This window comes from Meriones unguiculatus, chromosome 1, assembly GCF_030254825.1.
Source record: "Meriones unguiculatus strain TT.TT164.6M chromosome 1, Bangor_MerUng_6.1, whole genome shotgun sequence".
NCBI lineage: Eukaryota > Metazoa > Chordata > Mammalia > Rodentia > Muridae > Meriones > Meriones unguiculatus.
In genome coordinates this window covers 176063673-176081763 of record NC_083349.1, presented here as the reverse complement: position 1 = coordinate 176081763, position 18091 = coordinate 176063673, and the positions used below count along the sequence as shown (strand labels likewise).

The 18091-nt window shown below is 49.1% G+C and overlaps 1 protein-coding gene across 15 annotated transcripts in view; it reads left to right on the top strand.

The window, feature by feature from the left end:
* The window catches only part of Gramd1b (GRAM domain containing 1B), a 228321-nt gene that overhangs the window by 186214 nt on the left and 24016 nt on the right, over positions 1-18091 (top strand). For 11 of the 15 annotated variants that reach the window (XM_060371900.1, XM_060371912.1, XM_060371907.1 and 8 more), the window contains 3 exons: positions 2305-2515; positions 3449-3469; positions 8328-8348. In XM_060371900.1, coding sequence (XP_060227883.1) covers positions 2305-2515; positions 3449-3469; positions 8328-8348 — 253 coding nt within the window. Of the gene's footprint in view, positions 1-2304; positions 2516-3448; positions 3470-8327; positions 8349-14664; positions 15439-18091 lie in introns of those variants that run through there. The other 4 variants (XM_060371920.1, XM_021652811.2, XM_060371977.1 and 1 more) reach the window with 2 other exon arrangements.

The following is an 18091-nucleotide window of genomic DNA, read 5'->3' as shown; positions in this document are numbered from 1 at the left end:
AACTAAATTCTAGTTTGGGTAACCTGAGAAGATCCAATGGAGCAGACAGATGATTCAGTAGGTAAAGGTGCCTGCCACCAAGCTTAAAGATTTCAGCTTGATCCCTGGGATCCACATGGTGGAAAAAGAGAACTAACTCTGGAAAGCTGTTCTCTAATCTTTACATGTGTGCTATGGCATGTGCACACACATGTAGTAGCGGTCATATGTGGAGGTCAGAATACAGTAGGGAGTGCAGTTCTCTCCTTCTACCGTGTGGGCCCTGCACTATCTTGGTAGAAAGAACTGTGCCATCTCACTCACTCTACTCGTGTTGCTTTATGTATTGTATCTTATACCTTCTGATTTGCTTGTTTGTTTTGCCTGCTCTTGACTTGAATTATCCTCCACTTACACTCCTAAGTCTAGACACTCTAGAATTAGACTGTATGAAAATGGCCTTTATTTCAGGAAGGTGGGAAAGGTCATTTTGTGTTTGTGATGGACAGATGTTCTTTTTTTTTTAAATTGGGGATGAGTGGGTAGGAAGATTGCTCTTGAATACTTGGTCACAGGCTGGAACTGTCTCAAGGAAAAGGAGGCTTCCCTTGGATAGGTGAGCGTCCTCCCATCCCCAAGCTCTCCCAGAGGACTGGGGTGTCTGCTTCCATCAGCCTTGGCTCAGCCTCTTGAGTCGAAGAAAAGAAATATAGCTTTTGCTCCCTAAGGTTTATAGTGTGGTTTAAAAGTCAGAGGAAAAAAAGGATGTTGTTACACGGAGGGAGGGGCTGGACATCCTCTTCTGAGAGAGAGCTTTTGGGCTTCTTCAAGTCATTGGCAGACAAGATTTTAAGTCAACTCATATATTTTCAGATGGAACAAAATCTTGTGCCTTCTGGCTACATTCGTGTTTCTCTGGGAGGGTTCCATACTGTTCCGTGCTCCACTTCCTCCTCTCTACAATGATGGCGGATGGGCCTGTGAACTCTCTCCTCTCTACTGAGTTTGGCCAGGTGTTAGGGCGTAATCGTTGCAAATGTCACCAGCGGACCATCTGAGGTTACAGCTAGATCTTCATGCAAATGTCAGTGTCCTCCATCCTGCCCTCTACTTCCTGAGGCAAGACCAGCATGTAGTTTACCCAAGATACTTTCCTGGGTTAGCCAGTCTGGCTACTGAGCAGGTAGGCAGGCCCTGCCCCCTCCTGTCACCTTGCTGTGTGGCTTTGTAATCTCACAGGCTTTTCCTTCCCATTTCCCCTGCTTCTTCCTGAGTATTCTTTCCTTCTGCCCATCTGTTTTCTTCCCCTGTTTTCTCAAAACATAATAGAATGAATTCACTTTTTCCTCTTCTTTATTCTCTTCACCTCTTCTACTCTATTGAAAACACAAGCTAAGTTTCAGTTCTTACTGTACTAACAGATCACATGCCTAGGTGTAATTGGATTTGGTGCTGTACAAAGTTCAAGGAGATTTTTAGAGATGAATTTGGGTGGGAGAGGGGATGAGAATAAGCCTTTGCTTCCAGTGGTACAGCAGTGTCACTTACTAGGGTGGTATGATTGGTACTTCTGAAGCAAATCCTGAGTCTTGCCTTTGATCACTACTTCTCTCTGCCAGGCATTTGTCTTCATTTTTAAACCCTAGGATAGTGGCACTTGGCATTACTTGCTTGGCTGAATGTCTTAAGACACATGGTGTGTGGACTAGTGAGATGGCTCAGTAGACAAAAGAGCTTACTCCAAGGACTCACATTGTGGAAGGAGGGAACAGACTCTGTCAAGTTGCCTTCTGACCTCCACAGGCACGCCCATGGCGAATGCATGCCCCCACACACATGTGCAAAATAACATAACGTGATATATTTTAGAAGATGTTTCCATGAAATAATGTGAATGCTTTGAAAAGTTGGATTATCATTACGAACAAAAGTGTTGAAACGCAATGTAGTGTATGTGTGAAATGAACTGGTGGCATTGACTGATTGCCAAATGATTTCTTTCAGGGTCTAAATTATTTCCCCTAATAACTTTCTGCATACAGTAAAAGCTCAAACAGGATTGGATGGGTTGATTCTTGGATGGGTGGGTGAATATTTAAATACTTAACTGCTTGCTCCTATTTCCCTTTTTACACTGGCACTACTGCTCCCAGCTGGCCAGCAGCAGCATTACAGTGCAGCAAGTCCCTAGCTGGGTTTTCTTCTTACTCAGCCTGTTGCCTGAGTTGGCTCCTTTGCATGGGTCTCTGGCCTGCCATCACTGACAGCCTTCCTTCCTTCCTCCTCCCTCTCCACCTCATTCCCCCTCTCCATCTGCCCCTGCAGCACTGCCAGTAACTCCAACCGCAGCACGCCGGCCTGCTCCCCCATCCTCCGGAAGCGGTCCCGCTCGCCAACGCCACAGAACCAGGACGGAGACGCCATGGTGGAGAAGGGCTCAGATCACTCCTCGGACAAGTCCCCCTCCACCCCGGAGCAGGGTGTGCAGCGCAGTTGCTCCTCACAGTCTGGTCGGAGTGGTGGTAAAAATTCCAAGGTGAGCAGAGCATGCTGGAGACCCCCGCAGCCCTCCTTAGCTAGCTGGAGAAAGGAACGGGGTTATTCATGGAACTGAAAAGCTCCGTGTCTCTGTGGTGTGGTCAGGTCAGGTCAGGGCTGGCAGGGGAAACCCTAGTTGAATAGATTCCCGTCTAAGCAGTCAGGTAGGGTCCCGAGTCACACGCCCCTTCTCCACCCCACAACCCATCCCTCTGTAGGATCCAGGAGCTTTGGGGGATCAGGAGGGGTCACGTTTTTAATCCTACATTAAATTTGGCCCCTTGAACCAGTAAAGGAACATTATTTGGGGCAACTGTATAGCCAGGAAGAGAGGCTTCAGGGAACCTTCTGGAGGGCTATTTTTTTTTTTTTTTTTTTTTTCAATGCAGTTTATTCAGGAATATTGAACAATCCTCGGACCCCGGGGAAAGCCAGCCCACAGCTTAAATAGCCTCTGGGTAGCCAATACCAGCGTGCCACGGGGGCAATGCAGATAGGTCCACATACATGGAAGCAAGCTATTTTTAAGCTCCTTGGCCATCATCCTGCTTTACCTTTGTACCAACCTGTTTCCTACTCATCTCGCAGAGAGGCTAGTCACAGGGCTTTCCCACCCCTCTCAAGCCTGTCCTCACTGCACCTGTGCACCTGGGCACCCAGGCTCCTGGTCCAGGGATTAGCACAGAGGCCTCACATGGTTATGGTTCCCGAGAGTTCTCCTCCCATCCCCAGGTCCCTGGCAATCAAGAGCCATCTCTACTCAGTTGCTCCCAAACCACCAGACTCATGGGGCTTGAGAAAGGGGATCCCCACCCACCCACCCCAGGGAGGCTTGGGAGCTGGTTTCCCACTTTAATTTGTCTTTTGATTTCTTGTTCTTCCTCTTCTCCCCACTGTTTCCCAAACACCTTCTTTGCATGCATGGTCTTAGTCTCACAAGCGCCTCTCAAAAGTAAGCCATCTTTTGTCTCTGTCTTTTAATCTCCCCCCTCTAGTAATGGATTGTCTGTGGTGCTCAGCATCCCTCCCTAAACCCCTGCCAGTTCTGCCCATATGTCCTGCTTGGTCCCTTTCCCAGAAGGGCCGACCCCACCGTTCCCCACCACCCCCATCCCTTGGCAGGCTGGCTTGGAAGTCACTGAGGGACCACTCCCACCGCACCCGATGTCAGAGAACAGACTCTGCTCCCTACCCCCGCACCGCGGCCCCCCCCGCCCCACCCCATGTCTGCCTGCTTCTCAGACACCACCAGTAGTGGGAATGTGTTTCCCTCCTTGTGTGGCACTTTCTAAAAGCAGAGTCCTGCAGTGGGCACTTCCACTCAGGTGGGTGTGGGGCCTCCACTCAGTCACACCGTTGTTAACTGTGGCCCCTGGAAGGGGAAACTTCGGCTGCCCTGGCAGAAGTGATGAGAGCCCGGCAGGAGAAGGGGAGGTCTGCCTCATTTGTCTTTCCCTCCACCCCACCCCCGAGAGCTACTTTGCCAGGGCGCCCTTTACTACTTGCTTGCACCACACTGGTACTCATTTGTGGTATGCTTAGAACTCTGGGTTTTGATCAAAGAGGGTGTAGTGCCAGCACCTGGAGGCTGATGAAGGTGACAATACCCACCAGCCTCAGGAGAGATGATGGCAGGAGGGAAATGTACTTCTAGCCAGGGCCCTGGAATCTCTGAGGTCTGAGGGGAAGTGGGAGTGAATAAGTGGTCAACAATTGGTCCTAAGGCAGTAGGGCCCAGGAAATCAATTGTGGGGAAGGAGTGTGGGTTGGAAGCCCCGAGAGACAACTTCCAACAGTGTCTGTGGATGCCCTCAGAGAGGAAGGCTGAGCACTGTTCATTCCTGATGGGAGAACACGGAGCCCCGCTGCCGAGCCTGGCTACCATGCCCTTCAGACGCAAAGTCATGTGGCTCTCAGGGTTTTAAGTGGCTATCGCCACTGGGGGACAGCCCGGAGCAAGGAAGCCAGCGGGAGTGCTCTGTGGGCAGAGGAGGCTGGGCAGGTTCAGGCACGCCTGATATCTGGGGACGGGAGTTGTATAAGACCTTTTGTCACTGTGCCAGAGTGCTCACCCCTCTTCTGCCTTAGTTGGAATGTGTGCTACCAGATGGCTTGAGACTCATCTGGGAGAGGAAGGATCCAGCTGGATGTGGGCATCCAGCGGGTTATTCCTTCTCTCCACATCTGCTCCGAGTCTTTAGTCTTTCCAGTCCTGAGGTGAGGTGTGCAGCTCTTTCCTCCAAGCCTAGCAAGGTATTCATTCAGGGAGCAATGCTTACTGACGGCTTACGTGAGAAGGGCCACATTGCACAAGTGCCTTGGGAAGCAACAGCGGTCAGCTGCAGCGTGCATATGCAAAATACACTGACTGCAGAAGATGACCACCAAAGCTGCCATGGGAAGAGGGGTCAATGCAGGTCCAGCTCTTAGACTACAAGACACTCAGGGGTAGGGCCAAAGCTTTTAAAGCTGCTTCCCCAGGGAGCATCCTTTCAAGATGGCCAGATGTAGCTATACAAAGGATTTGTTAGCTAGAGCCATCCTTGCTGCAATCAGAGCTGGGCCACCCCTGACCACCTCCTGCTAAGAGGCCACCTTGTCTGTTCTTCAAGCAGGCAGCAAGATATCTCCTCTTCACAGTGTCTCTCTCTGCCTTTCTGGCCTCCATTTCTTCATTTGTTAGATAGAGGATTAGGACAGGAAATCATCAAGGCTTCACCTTTCCCATCATATTCTCAGTCGTTGAAGTTGATTCTTGCTTCTGCTCAGAGCAGGGAGCTACAGGACCTCTGGACTGACTTTGACTCCCAGAAACCCCTGGGTTTGGGTCACAGTCCGGCTATACTTAGGCCTGTGACCACTAGAGGGAGCCAGGGCATGCTTTCTTGCTCCTACCAGCTCTAGAGCGGCACTCTCTGCCCTTTGTAGGCCTGCTGAGTAGACATGGCCACCCAGTCCTTGGCATCTGCCTTGCTGCTTAGCTCCTCGTTGGTGCTTGGCAATGCCCGGTGCTGTGACACTGGTGCTCCTGTGACCTTTCACCTTTTTGTTTGTTAGTTGGTTTGTTTGAATTCTAATTTTTTTTTGTGGTTTTCTTTTCAGTATGACAGACTTAATCTGATCAAAGTAAGACATTGTTTTTTGCCCTCCTCCAATTTGTGCTTAATGTAGAGCTCCTGGCCCCATTCTCCGCTCACCCCCAACCTCAGCCCGCCTTCCAGACTCCTGGAGCCTTTGTTCTGGGGGATCCTTTTAGTTAGACACGAGGGCAGGAAACTGCTATAAGGTAGTTTGGGTATGTTTCTGGGAGCTTTGCATTCCATGTAGCCCTTGTTTGTCTGATTCCTTGTAGAAAAAGCCAAAGAAACCCAAAACAAGTTCTCCATGTCCTCCACCTTGAGTTCCAGTCCCGCCTCCCTGAGCTCTGCCTTTGCTCTTAGAACTTGGCCTCCCTAGTTCTGCCCCTTCTTGCCATCTAGCCTTCCTTCAGGCCAGGAATGTGGAGTCTTGAGGATGTGATTCTTCTCCAAGAGGCAGGTCAAAGGTTAGGAAGGCCTTCCTGCTGGGTAGTCTTGAGGGTTAATGTGGATCTCACTGGAGATGTGAGCATGTGTCCCTTAGGCATCCTCGGCGCTGTCAGAGAAGGAACTGTGTAGGGCTGTGTAGGGCAGACCCTCCAAAGTCCTTACTCTAGAGGGTGCGTTTCTCATTTATTTTAATTCTTAGATATCACTTCTTATACTCTTGCTTTTTTTGTTTGTTTGCTTGCTTTTGTTTTTCGAGACAGGGTTTCTCTGTGTAGCCTTGGCTGTCCCTGGACTCACTTTGTAGTCTGGCCTCCAACCCACAGAGACCCACCTGCCTCTGCCTCCCAGAGTGCTGGGATTACAGGTGTGTCCCATTGAACTCAGCTCTACCCTCACTTTTAAGATAACAAATGTAGACATAAAAGCATCACAGGGCTATCAGAGATGGGACAGACGTTCCTACCTGAAGCTCTTGGGACCCTGAAGCTGTTTGTTTCAAGTAGCTTCTTAAGGGACTAGCATCTTGATGCCAGTGTGTAGGAAGGGAGGGTCTGCTTCTGGGTATGTGAGGCAAGGGCAGGTGCCATGTCTGAGGATCACAAACCCTTTCCTCCTGGGGTTGGATACAAAAGTTCCAAAAAATGAAGGTCTTGGGTGAAGTTGAGAGAGATTCTTCAGCTTTGAAGCAGGTGACTAGCCTGGGACAGGGTTAAAGCAGCACAGGAAAACTGTGGATAGCATCTCCATAGCCCAGTTCCTTGAAGTCCTACAGTTAGTTGTCACTGTAAAACACCCAAAAAGATCTATAGAAATGACAATCCAGTTAGGTGTAACTTTCTTGCTCCACCCATCCTCTTCCAGGGTTACATAACCTTAGCTGAACTTCTTAGATGGGGATGTTCGGGTCTAGAATTCTCTCCTACAAGGTGGCAGTGATGAAATAGCCTTAGGTATGTGGGCTTGCCCTTCAACTTCTGGATTGAAAAAAAAAAAAAAATATATATATATGCTTTCTAGATGAGTCCACAGTGACAGCGTTTTGAGGAATGAGCACAGAGAGTTCCTAGCAGAGGGGACCCGAGTGACTGCCTTGCTACCTGATGCTCTGGCAGCAGGCTGGCTAGTGAAATGTGTGTGAGGGAAATGCATATCCATGCCTCTGCCCCTTCCACTACCTATCTCTGGACACCCTGATGACTGTGTCAGAACAGAGGGTCAAGGTGTCGGGCTGACTTCTGGCCGAAAGAAAAAACTTGGTGAGGGGCAGGAGATCACATGACCATCAGGTCATCATTGTGGTCATTTATAGAATCCTGGCTCATAGTCACCTCCACCCTGACATACACACACAGAGCTTACCACCTGACACAATGGCTACCCAATTCTGCATTTATGAGTTGGCCCTTTAACACAAGCTCTAGGTTGCTGACTATATATAGGCTCCATACCTCTGGTATCTCATTGAAGCTTTGACTTGTTGGTAAAGTTTGACAGAATGCTCATAAATAGAGGTTGTAAACAGACAAGATGCAATCTAGCTTTTCCCCTTCTTTTATTAGAAAGTTTCAGACCCTGTGGGGAGATCAGAATGAGAATTCCTCCCCTGTAGAGCTGGCACAGAAGGTGGTCTTCTGAATACCGAGTTATATATAACACCATGGGTCGGAAGAAGCCTTTAGAAATGACACGATTCAGCTCTGTTCCCCTGCCGAACCCCAACCGTTTGTTAGCTGTTAGGAGGTCAGGCAGTTGTGAGAGAAGGAAATTTACTCACCTGCTAGCACAGTGTGACTTTAGATAGTCTGTTCTTCTACTTCCATCAAAATATGGTGCCCTGCCTTTGCCAGGGAAGCTGACCTGGAGCAGGAGGCTGCGCTGGGCTTCATCAATACTTTGCTTCTAGTCAAAACCCACTTGGGGACTAGGCTTTGGATGCCTAGCGCACATCCCACAGCCCCATCAGTAGGTCCTGGCGATGGGGCTCTGACTCCCTTCTGGTTGAGCGCTAGCTGGTGTTGCCACTGCCTGCATCTCCAACCGCCCCAGCTGTGGTGGGGCTTCCAGCATGGACTGCTCCCGGGCCTCCTTTCTGGAGCTGTCTTGTGAAAGGAGGATCCTTCTGAGCATCAACATGGGAAGCATTCAGCTGCATTTGGGTTCCTTCCCCCTGCCCATCCTCTGCTGTCTGTGTTACCTTCACCCCAGGGGGGAAGGAATGCTCTGGCCACTTCCAACCTCTCTTCCCCAACTAATTTTATTCTCTCTTTTATTTTGTCTTTTCAGAAAAGCCAGAGTTGGTACAACGTAAGTATTTCCGTTTCCTTTCTTGTTGGGTAATAGTAAAATGGGTGTGTTGGGGGGGAGAAGTGTCAAGTACAGTTTGGGTCCTCTGATTTTTTGCCTCTGTCAGCCTCTTCTTGCCCCAGCACAGATATGGCAGTTCTCCTCTAAGGCAGGATGGAGAAGTCCTGTGGAGGAGGATTTGATTTGGGGATTGGAAGAAATGATGCATCTCATCTAGTGTCCTATATGAGGTCAGGTTGCAGCCAGAGAGGAGTGACTGTTTCAAGGCCAGGCACAATTCTGAGGCTGGGGGAGCCACGGGGTGTACTTAGGGCTAAAGGTGGCATCACTAACCAAGACATCTTGGGGAACTGGAGCGGAGAGAGACTGTGCTGTGTGTGGAATGTGTCACAGGCATCCAGTGTCCTCCAGAGCATGCTCCTAGCAAAGGCTTGGCCGCCTTCTTGTCCGAAAGCCACAAGTCTTTTCTTAGGTCACCCTTAGCGGCCATTCATCCAGCTCTGGACCCTGAAAATGCTTGTGGAGTAAGCAGTGGGTGCAAAGGCTCTATTCTCCTTGTCACGTAGACAAGGTCACGAGACCTTGACCTCTTCCCTGGAAGAGCAGCCTGCTAAAATCCTTCAGCCTGCCCTGGCCACATGTTCTGCACCTTCAGGGGGACTGCTCAGTGGAAGAGCTGATGTACACTGTGGCCTGCCTTCATACCCTTGTGTCTCCTGCTAAATGCCTGTATGTGTTGAGAATACCACTCCTCCACCCCTCCCCATCCCCGCTCTCCCCCTCTTGTGCCTAGTTCTGCTTCAGTGGGAGCTGGGGCTTGGAGAAGCTATCAGGATGGTGGGATGACAGGGTTGGAGAAAGCAGAGGAATGGCTCAAGGCTAGGCTTGTTTATCTGTCTGTCTTTCTTTCTCTTTCTTTCTTTCAATTTTTCCAGACAGGGTTTCTCTGTGTAGTCTTGCCTGTAATGGATTCCCTTTGTAGACCATTAATCCAGCAATCCGCCTGCCTCTGTCTACCTGAGTGCTGGGATTAAAGGCGTGTGCTACCACACCCAGCTGAAACTTGTATTTAATGTGGGCCTGTGGGCCCAAATCATCCCTCTGGGCTAATGTGTTCCAATGTGGTATTAAGTAGATCCTTCAAGTTAGACACACGTCAGCTAACACTCTGGCTTCCACACAAGCCACTCTGTGCCTACCCATTCCAGGTGCTTTTTGTCAATCTATTACCCACAGCCCCACTGACCACACCCCAAGTGGCCTGTGTTGACATGAGGACATTGAGGATTGAGATGACAGTGGGTGGGAGAGAAGCTGAACTCTACCTCCTCCTCTTGCCTGTTCCTTCTTGACTCAGACGAAGATTCTTCTGGCCTCAGGCTGATGGCAGCTCAGATCTTGGAGGGAGGAGCTTTCTGTCTCCCTGGGAGCTGTCCTGGCCCAACTGTTGCAAACACCCCAGCATCCTCCAACCTCCTTTTGAGTCACATTGCACGAATTAGTGTCACTCGAGGGAAACAGAGAACACATGGCCACAGTGCTTTTGGGCAATTAAAGCATAAAAACGTGAACATGTAAATCCTGTCTCTGCGGTGACTATTGCTCTTATTGTCCCCCCTCTCTCTTCTTGAAAGGCTTTTAGTAGGCCTGCTTCTGTTCGCCTTGCTTTCCCATTCCTCGTGCTGTTCTCTGCTCCCTGCTCTCTGTCCCTCACCCACCTTTCTCCTCTTCCCCGTTCATGCTCTTCCCTATTCTCTGGTTTCCAGTCACCTGGCTGGCTTTCTCCTCCTTCCTGATTGCTACATGGTTTAAGACTCCCCGCCCCTCCACCTCTTCCATCTCACTCAGCCTGACTCTGAAACTGAGTACTCCAACATCTGAGTACTCAGTATGATGACGGGTATGGCCTCCTGGCTGGGGGATGGGAGGAGGCATCTGTCTGCTGTTGAACTTGACAGACCTTTATAAGTCCTCCAGGATGACCACCAGTACATTCCTTTCTGCCTGCTCTGGCTGCTGCCTGCCCTCTTACTGGTCCTGCTATATGTGCACAGTAGAGTCTAGACTCAACGTTGGTGCAGGAAGCAAAAAGGAACGAAAGTAGAGGAGGAAATAGAAATGGCAGGTAGACATAGGAGAAACCAGAAACAGTTTCCAGTTGCCATAGCTGCAGGTGCTAAGAGGTGTGCATGGGAGTCGTATAGTCAATAGCCAATGGTTTCACTTCTTCCTGTATATCTCACACAAAGGTTAGCTCCTGGAGAAGTTGATCAGTAACTGCTGTAGTGGAAAGGCAATGTGGCTATAGTACCCAAGCAGGCTGTTTGAATGGGATCCTCCTACCTTTTCTGTTGAGAGAGATGTCCTCATTCGGTTTTCAAGAGCCTGATATCAGTGTTGTTATCCAGTTGCTGTCAGTTTGACACCACAGAAATTTCCCTTGGGTTCCCTCTGACTCTGCCAGTGCATTTACCCTGGACATCGGCCCCATTGCGTTGGCTGGAACTGAAATCTATGACTTGGTTCTCCAAGAGCCACCTGTTGGGTAGGGTTTTGTAGCACCTGCTGGACGCTGGCTCTCTAAGTACCTTCTCTGAGTGCTGTGTCTATGTCTTATGAACTTGTATTCAGGTATACCATCAGGGAAACCTCAATTGATCCTTCCCTCAGCACTACCCCCCTCGAAGTCCATACAACGTCCTTTGGGAAGCTTTCCGTCTACCCTTGTTGTTTTGACCTGCTTTTGCTTCAACCTGCCTTTCATCTCCATTGCTCTCTGCTGACTGGCTGGAATCTGAACTTCACAGAGGATTCTGGTATCCCGTTCCTGCAGCTGTGGACAGCCCTCTTTCTGATCTCTTTCCCCCTGCTAGAGTCAGCTCATCAGCTATGATGCCTCAGGTTCTATACTTAGCACTAGGAAACCTTTAGATAGATGCAAACTTTATAATCCCTTACACTGGGGGCAGGCTAGAGTCAGAGCTCTGTAGAGTGCTGATGACTATAGGAGTACCCGAGACTTGTTGAAGGGGTCTGGGTGTAATTTAACAGGAAGCTAGCTTCAACCATCACCACCGGTCTGTAGGAGAAAAGCAACTCACTGTCTGATGACTAGCTAAGGGGAAATTGTCTGCAAAATAAAAGATGAACCTGACCTGAGGAGTGAGTCATGAGAAGGGAAGTGGCCCCACTGACTCAGGGAAAGCCTGTTGAGGGTCAGCATCAGTGTCAGGGTGGAGTATGAAGACTCTGTCTTGTGCAGCTGTCCTGGGGCCCTTCTTGCCCTTCATCCCCATAGCTGACCAGCTCATTTTATTCAGCAGGGCCTCTAGGCTGGGAGTACAAAGGTGCAGCTACAGTGATCAGGAGGTTAAGGGGTCAGGGGACAGGGCTTTGGATCTGTAGGCAGAGATAAAGATGGTCAGATTAAATCTTGAAGGATGCCATCTACCTTTTAAATGTGACCCTTCATGGTCCCAGCAGGCATAGGTCTTGCTGAGCTCCAGGTGGGCAGATAGACCCTCCTGACTTATGCCTCATTCTGGGTTTGTTAGTGTTTCCCTAACGACTTAGGGACAGAGCCTAGAATAGGGCAGCTGCGAGAGACAGCACTCACATTGTCTGATGTTGTCCGCTGTTAGGAAGGCTGGCTTTAAGGAAGGCAAGGAGGATGGGTGCCAATCCAGGGCGAGTCTACCTGGCATCAGTTTGAGAACAGTAAGACAAAGCTTTGTGGGAATAGAATGGCAGGTGCTGAGGCAGAAGAGATTACACACCCAGTACCTGGTGTTTCCTGCAAGGACTGTCTCTTCCTCTATGTCCGTCTGTCTCCCAACTATGATTTTTATCTGTGACTTTGAGGAATCTTCCTGACTGCTATCTCATGGCAATCAACCCCAAATTTCACTCTTTCCAGTAGTCTCTCTTCCAGATGATACCCTGAGACTCCTGCCCCCTACCCTACCCTTTCCCCACTAGTCTGCTTGCACCCATGTCCACCTCATGTTTAGTCGCTTTCCCTCATCTCCCCGTCCCACCCACATCTGGCTTCTGCCTACCGGATTTGGCTGGAGCACCAGGATTTCCTTTGTGGATTTTAACTGGTTTCTTCTTAGGTGAGGTCAATGCTGAACCAGAATCCATTTCCCCCACCCTGGGTTCTTTCACCTCCTCCTTCCTGCTGAACCTGGAAAGGGTACCAGTTGGTCCCAGCGCCCAGTGTTTGCTATAGAGTTAATGTTTAGCAAAGAGCCAATTCCGGCTCCTGGGGTTCTGGCCCTGCCCTGCCCTGACTTGCCCTTGGTGAGGGGGTGGAGGAGACAGAGGCTAATGCAGACTGAGACTCATCTTCTATGGCATTATCTAGCTGGGTGTAGACTGTCCCTGTCTTGTCCAGATAGTCACCATCCCAACTGTCCTGTGTCTATGGCCTAGATATCAATGTTTCCAGGGAATTCCTGTTAAGTGCCTGGAGCCTCCTGGCACTTAACTATCTATACTAACTAACTATCTATACTGCCTATATCTTGGGTGTGGCATGGACCTGAAAAGAGGTATTATTGTGATTGCCCTGGAAACAGAATTATTGCATCCACCCATCACAAAATTTGAGGACTGCTGAGACACTCAACAAAGAGGACTTGATCTTATGATAGAGTCAGGACCGGGACTAGGCTCCAAGAAGCCAGCCTTTCAAAAGTAGGGAGATGTATGTGCATGTGTGTGTGGGCGTGTACATGTGCGTGTGTGCGTGTGTGTGCGCGTGCGTGTACATGTGCGTGTGTGTGTGTGTGTGTGTGTGTGTGTGGTGTGGTGTGTTGTATGTGCATGTGTGTATGTGCTCTTGAGTATGTATGTGTGATATGATGGTATAGGAAGATAGGGAATACATGTGGTAAATAATTTTTACACAACATAATGAAATACTAAGTGCCAGGGAAGATTAAACTAAAGGATGGATTGCTCCTAGGGCAGATGGCATCCAATGGAGTGGGGTCTACTTTGGGAAGGATGAAGGCAGGTGTCCTTCAAGATGGGAAGGGTGTTAGAAGACACCTTGATCAAAGATTCTTTCCCCTCTATTCACCCCACCAATGGCTGTCATGTTCATGGTTATTGGGGTCTCTGAGCCTGAGACCCAAGAATCTGCATTATGCCAAAGTTTAAGCCTAGGAAATTACTATGGCTTATAAGACAAAGCACCATTACCCATGATGCACCACCCTAAGACCTTCCTCATAGAGTAGGCGGTCTAGGTAACACAAGGGAGCTACCTCAATTCTTTCAAGGATCTTGGAGTCCACACCCTTCCAGTCCCAATGCTGTGCATCCTTTTTCTATCTCTCTGCCTACATCACTGTTTCTCAACCTTCTTAATGCTGTGGCCCTTTAATACAGTTCCCCGAGTTGTGGTGACCCCCAACCATAAAATTATTTTTGTTGCTGTTTCATACATAGCTAGAATTTTGCCACTGTTATGATATGTAACGTACATATCTGATATGCAAGTTATCTGATACATGACCCCTTTGAAAGGGTCATTCGGCTTCCAAAGGAGTCATGACCCACAGGTTAGAACCACTGGTCTAGAACCCTTTCTGCCTTGATGGTTGGGTGGCTTTCTCTTTCTCTTGTCTCCTTCCTTCTAACCAGGGCCCAGAAGGTCTGCTCTTGCTATTTTGTCCTCAAGGTCTGATCAGCTGCTTGCAAATATACTTGGCTTTGGTCCTGTGTGTCCTTACATGGAAGCTGGGGCACAGTCTTTGGGAAAAGCACCTTAGACAGACCCCATCTTCTTCAAGCCCACCTGTCTATCTTCTCTGTGACCAGCACATGGCAGATTCCCATGTTTGCTGCTGTTGCCATCAGAGAAGTTGCCGAATTCATGGGTTCCTTCGAGGAGAGCTGTCCCTTAAGAAATCCCTGGTCTATTCAGTCTCAGGTTTCATATTTCACCAGAGCTATGATGTCCTTGGCACCTCCCCTTCTCTTCGTCCACTGAGAGCCCTGGCCAGCAACTTTCCATTTCAGGAAACATCTGCTGGTGAGGCCAGGCTAGGCCCGGGGTTACTGCAGGACATTGGCCAGGCCCGTCACCCAGATCCTGTAACTTGAAGCATGTGCGGGGCTCTGGCCTTGCCCGCCCACCAGCCCTGCCTCCCTCCCTCAGTCCCCAGTGACTCTTAACAAAGAAGTCATTTGCTGGCCAGCTGAAAGGAGCACGGTCTGGAGGAAAAAGGGGTGTGTGCAGGGGTGGGGATGAGAGCAGGCCCTGTGTTGGAGCGAAGTGGTGGCCCGCTCTGCTTGGGTGAGAGATATGAGTCAGAGCGCGGCCCAGGCCTAGCTGGTGGATAAAAAGTACATTGACTGAACAGGCCAATCTTTGAAGGCAGATCTGGACTAAGGATCTGGGCTGTTATGGGCCTCTCTGGAGCTTCCGAACCACTTGTGAGTCACTCTGAGTGTGAGTAACCAGTGGGAATAGACCTCTGGACCCAGCTGTGGGTCACAGTGCTCTGCAGAGTTCGCCTGTTCACGTGGGGCCGAAGTTCCGCAACTCTCAGCCTGTGTTGTGTACCTGCTGTATCTGTGTCTTCTGGTTTTTCCCGGACTCTTGAGTGACTGCACCAGCCAGGGAGTATTGCCTGGCCACACCCCCTCTGGACTCCCCCCAGACTGAAGACAAGGGAAGTATGAAGCAGAGTCCAGCTGTGGGAGACTGGCCAGCCAGCTTGCTCCTCTGAGAACCATGCCTCTTACATCTTTTCGTTTGTGAGAGCTTGAACTGGGAGCACAGCTCCGAGAGAGGAAAGGGTATCAGCCAGGTTTATATAGACCCTCTGTTCAGAGATCATCAGGCAAGACTCACTGTTTTGATTCTGAGAGAACCCGAGAATCAGCCTAAGGACCTGAGGCCCCTGGCCTGGGACATTTGTTGGGGGTGATGGAATCTCTGACAGAATCTGGGGTCCTTTGGAGCCTCCTTCTGGAACTGGACAGCCAGTCTCTGCTGTGGTACTTGAAGAGGCTTGCTGATGCACCTGTTGGTGCAGAATGCTACTGCTGGCACGGATCTGAGAAAATCCCGGCTGTGAGTGTGTGACCCAAATTCTCTGTGTCCCTGTCACTATTCTATGCACTCTCTCATGCCCCTCTTGGCCCTGCTGAGAGCCTCAGATTTGACAACGCTTGAGCCAGAATTCTTTGACCGTTTTATAGAGGTGAGCTATGCTTCACCTTTGGAAGAGAGTGTTTGAAGAGTACATAGTGAGCGTAGAGGCCTAGGTTCCTTAGCATCGAAAGAGATGTGAGACTGTAAGCCTAGCCTAGCATGTCCGTCTTAATTTGTCTTTGTACTTTTAATACAAAGAGAGGGCGGCCTACCGTCTACAGCAGCAGGCAGTAGAGTAAGGGCAGGTAGGTAGAAGTGTGAGTAATGAGACTTCCCCTGTTTCTCCCCACTGCTTTAAGCACACAAGATCAACTCCTGCTCTCTTTTGGAAGATCGTACCTAGACTTCTATGCCTCCATCTCAGTGGGTCCTGGAATTCTCATTGAATATGATAGAAGCCCAGGGAAGGGGATGCTATGGATGTAAATTGGAACTTGGTATCATGTAACTGTATGCCCGGTACCCGGTTTCCCCTGAAGAGAATTGGGGGCCACTTGGTAGGCTGCTCCTCATGCAGGAACTTTGTAAAGACTCATCCAGGGATGTGAAAGGCTAGTGGGAACCCCAAAGCAGGTGAATGTCTCCTCCCACGAGTGTGATGCTTTTGGGAAGCTTCATTTGTTTCTTTTTGGCAGTTCTTTTTCACTCCATTCCCATTGCATCTCTGCATTCCTCAGGCAAGTGGCTTAACCTCTGCCTCCCTTTGTGCAAGTATGAAGTGGGATAATAAAATCCACCCGTGCGGTGGTGTATGTGATGGCCTTGTGCTTGCTCTCGGATGCTTACTCATTCTGCAGCAGTCTAGAAGGTGAGTTAGAGATAATTAGAATTTGAGCAGTAAGCAAGGTTGCCAAGCAGGGGTTTCCCCAGGTACAGATTCTGTTGTAAGAGGCTGGGGCGTGAGGTGCATCTGCATAGCATTTGGTGATTCTTAGAGGACTGTTGTATCAGGTCTTTCCTAGCTGAAGAGATCGTGGGATACATTAGCTTCCAGATGGCCTGGGAACCTGGCTCAAGCACACATAGGTGATTTGGGAAGTTTGAAATTGTCTGATAACATGGGGCACTTTGGGGGGAGGTAGCTGGGCCTCTCATATTACGAGTGTAAGTCAAAAACAAAAGCTTGAAATTCAAATTATAGGTATTGATGAGAAGTTCCTTTTCTTTTTCTTTTTCTTTTTCTTTTTTTTTCCAGCTCTTCTCCAGTTTCTCCCTTTTAGAGCAGTGATCCAAACTGAACTTACACACCTTTTGCTGTCTCAGATTTTCTCCATGTTTCCTGTCCTTTCGTCAGAATGTCAGGCGGTAGCTCAGGCTGGCAGCATTTGGTTCAGACGTGATCAGTCTCCAGACTTTGTCTCTATGTGGGTCACTTAGCTTCATAGAAAGTTGAAATATGAACAGTTGAAGGGTCGGTCCCTCACCAGCTGTATGCCCGTGGATTCCCAGGGAAGTGGGTGAGAGGGTAAGAGGCCAGGAACCACATGTCACTGCCAGCAGGACAATCTGTCCCTCAGGCATGCGTCCCTAGCAGAGGTCAGCAGCCTAGTGTGTGTGTAAGTAGGTCAGCACATGTCTGGGCGGAATGCAGATATGCCTGTGTCCTCATGTGTGGCTCTATCTAGATTGTATATGCTTTTTTTGGGGGGGAGGGAGGTTTGTTGCTGTTTTTGGTTTTTTGTTTTTTCGAGACAGGGTTTCTCTGTGTAGCCCAGCTGTGCACCACCACTGCCTGGCTGGTTGTGCACTCTTTGAGTGTCATTCATCTACGGCCACCCTTTTTTTTTTTTTTTTTTTTTTTGGTTTGGTTTTGGAGGCAGGGATGGCCTCAAACTCATAGAGATCTGCCTACCTCTGCCTCCCGAGTGCTGGGATTCAAGGCACCTGGATCAACTAATGTTTTTAAATTTCCATTCATTTTTTAAAAGTTTTTAAAAAATTTTTATGTGCATTGATGTTGATGTTTTACTTGCATGTTTGTCCGTGTGAGGGTGCCAGATCCTTTTGAACTGGAGTTACAGACAGTTGTAAGTTGCCATGTGGGCGCTGGGGATTGAACTTGGGTCCTCTAGAGAGCAGCCAGTGTTCTTAACTGCTGAGCCATCTCTCCAGCCCTTTTTTAAAGCTTTTAAGACTGTATGTTCTGAAAGGATAGAATTCCCAACTATTTCACTGGCTGGTGGCATGTCCGAGGAAGCTTTGTTATGTTAGTCTATGGGAATGAGCCTGCAAGGGATACACAACATTTTTTTGGGATCTGTTTCTTTATTCTGCCCAAGTCCCTGTTCTATGTTCTCATCTTGGGGTCTGCCACTCAATAGCAGTTGGGTGCCCTTGGGCTTGGGACTTTTCTCTTGCCTCAGTTTCCTCACTGTATGTTGGTTTGGTAGATCATTTAATAAGTTAGGGAGGGAAGTGCCATACCTGTGTGCCAGATGTACTTTTCACTTGGAAACTTTTTTTTTTTCCTAGTGGCATGTTTTATGACTTAAATAAAAAATCCTGTCTTTAGCTCACTGTATTAGTCATAACAGACTTTGAGAGATACACAGTGTTCAATCCTCTTCCAAGT